Raw genomic sequence first — 10609 nt, 5'->3', positions numbered from 1 at the left:
ATGTAGTCTACGTTTCACGAAAGTTTATATAAGTGTATATCCAAATGTCATTGGACTTTTTAGAGTCGGAATCAATAAAGGCAATTTAATTAAGATACCTTGAAGTATGTCAATTGTCTTCTCGGATTTCGAACATCAAAACTTTCATCTTTCATTTGTCCCATTATTTGCTTTGCAATTTACTTTCCCGCAATGCACGATCAAAATTCAATACACGTGCTACCCTCAAATAACAATTTCTCTCGTGCGAAACTGAGAGCGAAGGTGTAAAACGTAACCTGCCGGACACGGGTTTTCTTCTTTCCCTAGCTATTGAGCTCCTGTTCGGTCCCTGCTTTGATAGCCCTGACTTGCGATCAAGTTCGAGGGCCATGTGGCCTCGAACGATCACCTGACCACATCAAACCCTGCACTCGAACTCCAAATTCGATGCCGACCCAAATCCTCGGGTAAGATTCCATACCCGGGCTCATGTCCAACCCGAAACTGATCATATCCCATTGGAAAAGATGGACGTTACCAAGCATTGGATAGGATATTAGATCGGGCCCAAATCGGGCCTTCCTCCGTTTCAGATGGGCCGGGCCGGGCCGGGCCTTGGGCCTCCGACGAAACCTCAGACGGCCTCGAATCTTTGCGATTTCTTTGACGTGCACGCTACAGCGGACTCCCCACAACCCCGCCGCCGACGAATATCCCTCCGGAGGCTCCAACGAAAAGCCCACCTCAGAAAAACACGAAACGCGAGCGAATATTCCTTGCTTTTTCGGAACCACGATTTTTTTTTTTTTAAAACTTTTTTTTTGGTAATAAAATATCATCTATTTATTTTTTCCTTTCTCATTCGGCACGCATACCGGAAATTATTAGTATAGAAAGAGATAAAATCAGGGTTGGCAAGAATGAAATAAATAAAAAAAAAAAAACAAAGAAGGGAAAAAATATTTGGGAAACTTGCATCCCTAAATCGCCCACATCGGATATATAAAAAATGGGAAATAATATGTTATTCCCCCCCGCCCTTCCCCCTGGGGTAATTCCCCTCCTTTCGATCGGCATCACATTTTTTTTGCATTAATTAAATAAATATTCGAATACACAAAAACATACGAAGAAAAATAATAAAATAATATATATTATTCTTCCCCGGGTAATTTCCCTCCTTTCGATCGGCATCACATTTTTTTTGGGTCACTATTTAAATAAATATTCGAATAAACATAAACATACCTGAAAAAGAAAAAAATCGAAGGATTCGATCTCTCTCTCCGTCTCTTTCCTTTCTTTTTCTATCTTAATCCGGGCATCTCCTACGCAATCTGAAGCGGTCATCGCCGGCGATCCACCCCACCGTCGCCCCGCCGGAATCCCCTCGTCGCGCGCCCCGCACGGCAGTCTCCGCCGCCCCTAGGTCTTCGGTCGTAGTCTCCGCTCCGCGCTTCTCCTTTGACTCTCTCTCTCTCTCTATCTCTGTCCAGGTTTTTCCAATTCCTCCTCGTGTGTTAGAATTCGCCGTCGCCTTTTTGACCTAAATCCGACTCGGATTTAGGCGTTCCGGCGACTCGGTCTCGGGCGCTTGCGTTTCCCGCGAATCGCATTCGCCGCGCGCGTGTCTCGCTCCCCCGCGATTCGTCGATCGGTGAGGTGGCGCGTTGCTCTGTTCGGCCGCATTCCGGCTCGGATCTCGGTTAGGTTATGGTCGGAGCCCGAGGATTGAGTCGGCCGTGACGAGCTACAAGGTCGGAGGATTCTGTTGCTGGAGTTCTGCGATGGAGGCGCGTGCGAAGAACGAGAAGGGGCGGCGATCGGACGGGTGTAATCCGGTCAGGAAGCCGGGGCCGGTGACGATGGATCACGTGCTGCTGGCGTCGGGCGAGACGAAGGAGAAGAGGGAGCTGAGGATCAGGGGCATGTTCGACTCCTTCGATACGGCAAAGGTCGGTTATTTAGATTATGCGCAGATTGAGACCGGCCTCTCCGCCCTGCACATACCTCCGGAATACAAGTACGCGAAGGATTTGTTGAACGTGTGCGACGCCAACAAAGACGGGCGCGTGGATTACCAGGAATTCAAGCGGTACATGGACGACAAGGAGCTCGAGCTCTACCGCATTTTTCAAGCCATTGATGTCGAGCACAATGGTTGCATTTTGCCTGAGGAGCTATATGATGCTCTCCTTAGGGCAGGTAATGCTGCCTCTTATGAACTTGTGTTGTTCTCGAAGTGTTATTTGAGCTATTCGAGATGCTTATTGCTCGATGGCTAGTGTTCTCAAAGGATTGAGAGTCCTGATTTTAGGTTTGGTTGCTTGATTTAATTCTCATTGGCTGATTTGAAGATCATAAATCATGTCTCTTGAATGATCAATTTGAAGTCACACTCAATTGGGATCTCCGATGTCCTGGAGATTCACTAGGGACTTAATGTCGTGTCCTAGTCTTGTTTCCACACCTTGATCCTCAGCATTTTATGGCAGGAGTTGATTAGTTTTCTTCCCTGAATGCGATAATTGCTTCATTTCATCTCCTGTACTGATCAGTGATTTGTTCTTGTCGTTAGTGCCCCTACTAGAAAAATCAATTGATTTGAAAGAGATTCTGTTATATGGACTGTCGAGAATAAGCTCGACAAATTGTTGCATGCATACGTTCTTCCATAGCAATTCTATTTTCAACTTTCAAAAGAGCTCTTCATAGCTGAGGACAATATCTCCAGTAACAAGTTAGTCTTTCACGTTCTGCCAAGAGTAATTGAAATTGTCTTTAGTAAAATTCATTATTCTTCATGAAAAAAAAGGAGTAAGACTGAAACTTCTTATGAACCTTTTGAATATTCGTCGAAGAAAAAGAATGCCACAACCAAAATTTCCCTTTCCCCTCTTGCACTCGCTGTTTAGTTTTGTGGTAAATGTTCATTAGTATTTTGCCCTATTCTTCTGTTGCTATTGTTGTGTTTGATATATCACAATGTGTTTGACCTCGGGAGGTCTGTACTTGTCTTTCAGTCAAACTTCCATTGAGTCCCAGCCTTGCATCATGTGATGTTTGATATTAACCTGTCAAAATTGATTCAGCTACCATCATGATTATTCCTCTTTATGTTGTGAAGGCAGTTAGCAAAATACATGCAGGAAGTAACAATCCATCTGGTTAGGTAGATGTTCATAATTAAGGATAGGTAGATGTTCAGAATTGAATGAATTGATTGGTTTGATGTTTAGCATTCATGGATATTTAACAAAGGAATACTTATAAATCTGCATAGATTGGTTATTTTCATTCTATAAGCCACACCAGACACTTGTTTGCAGGCATTGAAATTGATGATGAGGAGCTTGCCCATTTTGTTGAGCGTGTGGATAAGGACAGTAATGGAGTCATAACGTTTGAAGAATGGAGAGAGTTTCTTCTGCTTTACCCTCATGAGGCAACTATGGAGAACATTTATCGTTACCTGGAAAGAGTTTGCCTTGTTGATATTGGAGAACAAGCTGTGGTACCAGAGGGCATTAGTAAACATGTCCATACAAGCAGATATCTTATCGCAGGAGCTGTGGCGGGAGCAGCATCTCGTACTGTAACTGCCCCACTTGACCGGTTGAAAGTTATTTTACAAGTGCAAACCACCCGTACTAGTTTGATGCCCACAATAAAGTCTATATGGAAGGATGGTGGTCTTAGGGGATTTTTTCGGGGCAATGGATTAAACGTTGTGAAAGTGGCTCCTGAGAGTGCTTTAAGGTTCTATACTTATGAAATGCTGAAACGTGTTATTGTGACTGCACAAGGAGGAGAAGAAAAGGCTGAAATCGGGCCTATGGGGCGGCTTCTTGCTGGTGGTGTGGCAGGAGCTGTAGCACAGACAACTGTTTATCCCATGGATCTTGTGAAAACTAGATTGCAAACTCACGTTTCTGACGGAGGGAAGATTCCTAGTTTAGGACAAATGACTAGGGATATATGGGTTCAGGAGGGCCCTCGGGCATTTTATAGGGGGGTTGTTCCATCTCTGATTGGGATAATTCCTTATGCTGGCATTGACCTTGCTGCATATGAAACCTTTAAAGATTTGTCCAAGAAGTACATTCTTCAAGATGGTGGTAAGCTTGTCACGACTACTGAAATGGTTTTCAACCCTTGTTTCACTGTTTCACAGTGATTGTGGAGTGCTACTTGTGACTGGCTCTTATTTTTCTTAATGTTGTTTTTAATATTTGTAGAGCCTGGCCCTCTAGTGCAGCTGGTCTGTGGGATGACCTCTGGAGCTCTTGGAGCTAGTTGTGTCTACCCTTTGCAAGTTGTAAGGACAAGGTAAGTCCAAATGGTTCCATTTTATCTTCTCCTTTCCCTACTTGTGCACTCGTTGTTCAGGTCTGGGACTAGGATATCTAATTTCTTGCATCCCATCCTGACTTCTTTTTTGATTTTAGAATGCAAGCCCAGCGGCCCGATACAGATGCTGCATATAAAGGCATGTCAGATGTATTTAGGAGAACATTTAAACACGAGGGACTTAGGGGATTCTACAAAGGGATCTTCCCTAATTTGCTGAAAGTTGTTCCATCAGCAAGCATTACTTATATGGTTTACGAGACTATGAAAAAAAGACTACAGTTGGAATAGCAAGTTATGCAAACTTTTCCAGTTGCTACTGTGGGATTGACAAGGCTGACAAATGGCGGGGTGGTTTCATGAGGAAGACTTTGTTTACGTTAATAAGGTTACTCATTTTTGGTAGATCCTATTGTTATTTGTCTAATTTATAATTCAGTGCTAGTTTAAAATATATTGGAGGGGCAAAATTGGCTTGCCCAACATCTGGTAGCTCAAGCCCTCTTTTTTGGAGTGATTACCAATTAGCCCATGTTGTATGATACAGGAGCATACGGCATAAGATTCATAGAAACGTGATTTTGTCATTCTTTCTGGCGGCAATTTAATCAGAATCTCGACTTATGGAGTAATTGTGTTTTCTGTATATTTTACTCATTACGAATTCCAGTATTCCATAGTCTTAGCACCTGTTGAATGTTCTTGTGGTTTCATTCCTCTTAGATCTACTGTGATGTATTCAATTTCTTTTACTGGAATAGTAAGTGACTACTTGCAGGATCACTTTAATGGACGCGTCGACTTGTCAAAATCTTTTTCTGGGTTATCCATTTCCTATTAACGAGTTGCTTAGATCATGTTGTTGACATACAAAAGATAGCTTCATAGCTCCAGTCCGAATAATTTGTCAGGCTTGGATCCTTGATATGGTGTTTTGACTTATGGAAATTCTGGTGATATCATTCATTACTTGTCCCTAGTATGTGCATTTCAGTTCTTTAATGTGGGCTGTTTCCATTTGGGGAATTGGCGAGTGAGCTGTGGCAGCATTACCTTCAGACACATGTACATTGTGTGCGCGTGCGTGCGTGCGTGTGCCTGTGAGAGAGAGAGAGTTACCTTGCTATACTCCGGTTGCTTTGCATGAACGAAGAACCCACTCAGTAGTTACTTGACGGCGTTGTCCTTCGGTAATGAATTCTTTCGTAGTTCAGTTCTTTAGTCTGTGCAGTAGATAACTCTGATTATTATGGAGTTAGAGCTGGGCCCTGGACGATGAGCTGAGTTTCTTGTTCTGTGCATGTCATTTAATCATCGCAGTTGTGAACGTTGAAAATTTATAGCAATCACCGTTGATTGTTCTTGTAGAAATTAACTGGTGCGTCCCAGTTGGGCTGATCATCTTCATTAACTTTGCCTATGGATATTTTGCTTATACAATGCAGATTAATTTAGAGCTTCGATCAATCTGAAGCTATGATCTTTACCATAACGTAATGCTTAATCTTACCATCGGGAACATGCCTTTAGGGAGGATGTAGTTTTACTTTGTGCTATGTTAATCTAGTCACAGAGGAACAGATATTATTCTGGAGGCTAGCAGTCTCTAAAATTTCATTCCAGAATCAAATTCTGCCTGCGCTGTATCGCGACTGGGCTTGATGATTTTTGTTTTCATTTGTTCTTTTCGATCCAATTGACTTTCATCGCTTTCTTGAATGGTTGCCGAGTACGACCTTTATTCTGTTCTTTCTATGTCGTTCTCAATATTTAGCCCTCAGTCGTGTTAGAAAGGACAAGAATATACTCATCGGAAGCAATACAAGATGACAGGTGATTTTGTATGGAGAAGTTTGCTCGACCGATCCGTACCTCAAACATATTTCTGTTTCCTTTCTTTCTCTAGGTGATATGCACCGGGCTTTGGACTATACAGCTACAGTCATGCTAGTTGGGCTTTCGAAATTTTGCAGATGATTGGCGCTTGCGCCGCATATAGAGTCCACCTAGTTGATTTAGCCGAAGACAAACAACCCATCTGCATCAAGGCGCCCTTCATAATAGATTATGGCGCCGGGTGATACACGATGGATGGTTTGGCAAATTTCACGCTATCATCTTCTGCGTGTATAAATACGAACGTTCCACATGTGCCTCCAGTTATTTATAAGCAGGAAATCCGATTTCGTTTGCTGAAAAGGCGGTATCCGATGCATATACATCCAGTGCGAACCAAATACCGGTTCAGTCTAAGGAATCTCTTCTTCGTGCTTCTGTTGACGGATAGATTAATCGGCGCATCACTACAAGAGAACAACCGAAAAGCCGAATTGTGGCACGAACTTGTCGGATGTGGCACTACATCGACCCTTTAAAGAAAGGAAGCAATTTTCGCGAATCACTGCGCGAGGGGTCTACTACGATCACGAGATTCCCTAGACCTTACGATCGTTCGTCGCGTAGCTTAGCTCGGGGGGGCCCAGGGCACGGCCTTTGTCTGATTCCCTGTCGCAGGAAGTGGCCCGACCCAGGGGGTTGACCCCGGTAAACGCATTTTGGCAACGTTCGCAAATTTGAATCGATCGGAACACCCTTTGGCCCCCCCCAAGAGGAGCTGCTGCTAGTGTTTTTATTTATTTATTGCGTGCGGTGGGTGTGCGGTGGAAAGAGTGGACCAGAGTCGAGGGCTCTTGAAATCTAAATGCAAAAGCCGATTAGGATGCGATGTGATGGGTCATGTGGCATCAAGATGTGCATCACGGCCTAACAATTGATATATCGAAGATGATAATTGATTGATAGGTCCTCCAATGTGTATCGGTATCCTGAATACAATAAGGAATCTTATGGATCTTTCGCTTAGTTTGCTACCGCGGTTTAGTTGAACATGTGTGAAGGACGCATGATTTGAGAAGGAGTAAACTTAACGATGAGTTTACATATGAGGTGAGATTATTAAGATGCACGTGTGAGTTGTGTTAGAAAAGTCATAAATTGAAGAGTTGATATGATACAAAATAATCAATAATTATGTTTTTAGTTCATGATTCATTGACTCAAAATTTTGAGTAAAGATCGATCTAAATTGTGTATATCGATGAGTCCGGGATTTCCATTCCTTCTCGACCATCCAAATCGGGTTTCTGTTGCACGACTGATGGGCCGGTTATATCACTGATGACTGTCACTAATGCAAAGTCGAAATGGAATAATTTCTCTTGGCTTGGTAAGCCAATTTCCACGATGGGCGACAAAGGGATCCGTCGCATCCGAAGATTCCACGTTATTCCGACGTGGCAGTTCCTCTGAGCTCCTTTCTCATCATCAATCTCTCCCACCCGCCCATGTATTGCCGAACCGCCTTCGTTTCTGCACACGTGTCACGCGATGTAAGGGATGAGGAACGCATCAATCATTCAGTTATAAAGTAATGGACAGGAAACATCAATGTCATTGCCTCAAATCTAATCCTAACTTTTTTTTTTTATAAATTTTTATTCGAAATTTTAATTTAATTTATCTTGTCAATTTTATTAAAAATCAGTAAAAAGATATCATGCCAACAAATTTTTAACGATTTTTGATGAAAATTGACCAAAATTATTATATTGAAATTTTGCATATAAATATAAAACTAATTGTCAAAATCGAAAAATTTAATAAGAAGTTGATATCTATATAATAAAATAAATTTAAACTGGTTGAACAATTTTCCCTTTGGAGTTCATAGAGAGATAGTTATCATAATTGTTTTTTTTTTTTTTTTTTATTTGCCATGTTTATGGTGATTTGATGAAAGCAAAATGTTGTCCCCTCTTTGGTGCTATCACATATTGTTAATGAAAGATACTAAAGATGTTACAAAAGTACTTAAATCACATGGCTAGCAACATTTGACTCCATGCATGCCAATTTAGAAAATCAGTTAGCAAACATTTGTTACATGGGACATAAATACTTAGGAATTAATACAAAAAGAAAAATGCAAAACAAATTTTTGATTAAAAAAATCCAAAAATAAAAATATATGACAAATTTATCTAAATTAATTTTTTGACCATAAAAAATCATAAATTTATATATTTATGACAAATGTACCCTCCATTAGTTTTGTTGAATTTGATTAATATCATGGAAAATCACAAACTAATATACCCGTGACAAATGAAGAGTAAAACCTTAAACTAGTACATATGTCAATTAGCACATATTATTTAACTCAGTAATTTAATTATAAAATTTAACGGAAATTAACGAATGGTAAATTTGTCACATGTATATTAGTTTATATATATTTTTTTTATAAGTATATTAGTTTAAAGTTTTCCTGATATTATTCCAAATATATATATATATATTTTTGGTTTGTACCCTAATAGTTAAAAGCACCATAGTTAAATTATCATTAATTTTCTACATCACAAGAATGCTCCCATATTTTAAATGCATCGGAATTGAACTATTTATTTTTTTAAAGGCTTTATTTGTTTCGTGAAAAATAAAAAAAAAATTAGAAAATTATTTGCTAAATATGATTAATTATATCTCTCATGAAAATGAATTAATGAAAATATTCCATTGCCTAACGAAAATAATTAGACACGAAATTATTATTGGTAATGAAACTTTTTTTTATTGGCTAATTATTTTAAGTGACACAAATGTTCATTTAAAAAAATAATTTCAAATTATCTATTCTTCTCGAAATAAGGGAGATCTTAAATAATCAATTAAAGTTCGGTTAATTAAAAGGCATGGTGAGCTTTGTGGAATGGCGTTCCTATCCAGGCAAACGTGGAAGGAAGTGAGTTTTTGTTGTCTTGTGCAAACTCAAATTAATGGAGGTTAAAATAAGATGAAAAAGAGAGTTTCTTGGGATGTGGACTCGAAGGTGTTTGTCTTGTCCGTCGCACGTGGGTTGAAATCGAGGGTGCAAAGGCGGAGGAATTTGGCCTACAAAATCCAAAACGATGGTTTGCAACTAGGAACCTCCTTGGTTGGCGTTGAAGCAATTTCGGAAGAAAATTTCCTCCATGGCGAGACACTGTATTATGCGAATGAATCGTCCCAAAGATTCGTCTGTCCGTTGAAAATTAGGCTAGAAAAGAATTAATGATTATTTTATCAAATCACGTGTATGGAATCGATGAGTGACTGATGATTTAATTTCTGTCTCAATCGAAAATCAGTCGACATATATCTCAACATATCTCTAAAAAGATTTTTTTACTCATCTTAACATGATATGTGATACAATAGAAAGAAAACTATCTAATCAATTTTAAACCTATCATATAGCCATTATTAGATTAGTATTTTATTGATTTTTAGTGAATATTGATTGAGAGAATTAGATTTGAATTCTACATAAATAATTAGAACTAACGAAATTGAAAAATTTAGGATTAAATTGATATAAGTATAATAAATTTAGGACTGATTGGATAATTTCCTTCAAAAATTGATGGCATGGCTCCGGGGAGAGTTCCATGGATATACACAAGAGACTATTCTTCTTGGGTAGACGAAAAGAAAGGAGTAGTTTAAGTCAGTTTCCATCTTCTTCTTTTCTTATCATTTGCATCAATATTCCACTGATTGGATAATTTCCTTCAAAAATTGATGACATGGCTCCAGGGAGAGATCCATGGATATACATAAGAGACTGTTCTTCTTGGGTAGGCGAAAAGAAAGAGGTATTTTAAGTCAGTTTCCATCTTCTTCTTTTCTTATCATTTGCACCAATATTCCACATTTTTTTCTTTCATTCTTTTGGCCTTTTCTAAAGGGGAAATTTTCCTTTTTAAGAAACCAAATAAAATTAGTGATTTTCTTTGGAAAAACATGGAACAAACATAACTTTCGAAAATGACATATTTTATTCTCGAAATCAAATGCACTAGGAACCCTTTTCCCATATAATCACAAATTCTTCTTATCCCCACTGTGGACTCTTAGAAACAAAGATACATTTTCCATAAATGACTGAATGGCTCACATCAACTTTAATCTTATATTTCCTCATTTTGAGTGTATTAGTAGTGAAACTTCCAAGAACAGATAGTCTAATTGACATGGCAACGGTTGAAGGTAATGAAGCTAGGTAGACTTACGATGGACAGAATGAATCATGGTTTAAAAGTTACGTGAGAAGTTTTTGAGTTGGGTCCTTTGTTTCCTAACATGTAATGGGTGGTGCATAGTTTGTCAAAATTACTCAAAAAATTGACATGATGGATCAAGCTATTACAGTAATGGTTGATGGACAGATAATTTG

At 39.4% G+C, this 10609-nt stretch overlaps 1 protein-coding gene across 1 annotated transcript; it reads left to right on the top strand.

Annotated features, from left to right (window-relative positions):
* Positions 1-1245: 1245 nt before the first annotated feature.
* Positions 1246-5007, top strand: LOC104453519 (calcium-dependent mitochondrial ATP-magnesium/phosphate carrier protein 3). Its single transcript, XM_010068094.3, has 4 exons — positions 1246-2187; positions 3312-4100; positions 4221-4311; positions 4431-5007. The coding sequence occupies exons 1-4, from the start codon at positions 1770-1772 to the stop codon at positions 4621-4623; spliced, it is 1491 nt and encodes a 496-aa protein (XP_010066396.2). The 5' UTR covers positions 1246-1769; the 3' UTR covers positions 4624-5007.
* Positions 5008-10609: the final 5602 nt, after the last annotated feature.

This window comes from Eucalyptus grandis, chromosome 7 (assembly GCF_016545825.1).
Source record: "Eucalyptus grandis isolate ANBG69807.140 chromosome 7, ASM1654582v1, whole genome shotgun sequence".
In the NCBI taxonomy this organism is placed as follows: Eukaryota; Viridiplantae; Streptophyta; class Magnoliopsida; order Myrtales; family Myrtaceae; genus Eucalyptus; species Eucalyptus grandis.
The sequence above is the reverse complement of the archived record's forward strand: the minus strand, read 5'-3'. Positions and strand labels throughout refer to the sequence as shown.

Bases quoted from the DNA above. Each gene is read 5' to 3' on its own strand.
- LOC104453519 (XM_010068094.3), top strand. From the start codon at position 1,770: ATGGAGGCGCGTGCGAAGAACGAGAAGGGGCGGCGATCGGACGGGTGT. The intron at 4,101-4,220 runs GTAAGCTTGTCA...TAATATTTGTAG, and splicing joins GTACATTCTTCAAGATGGTG to AGCCTGGCCCTCTAGTGCAG. The intron at 4,312-4,430 runs GTAAGTCCAAAT...TTTTGATTTTAG, and splicing joins TTGCAAGTTGTAAGGACAAG to AATGCAAGCCCAGCGGCCCG.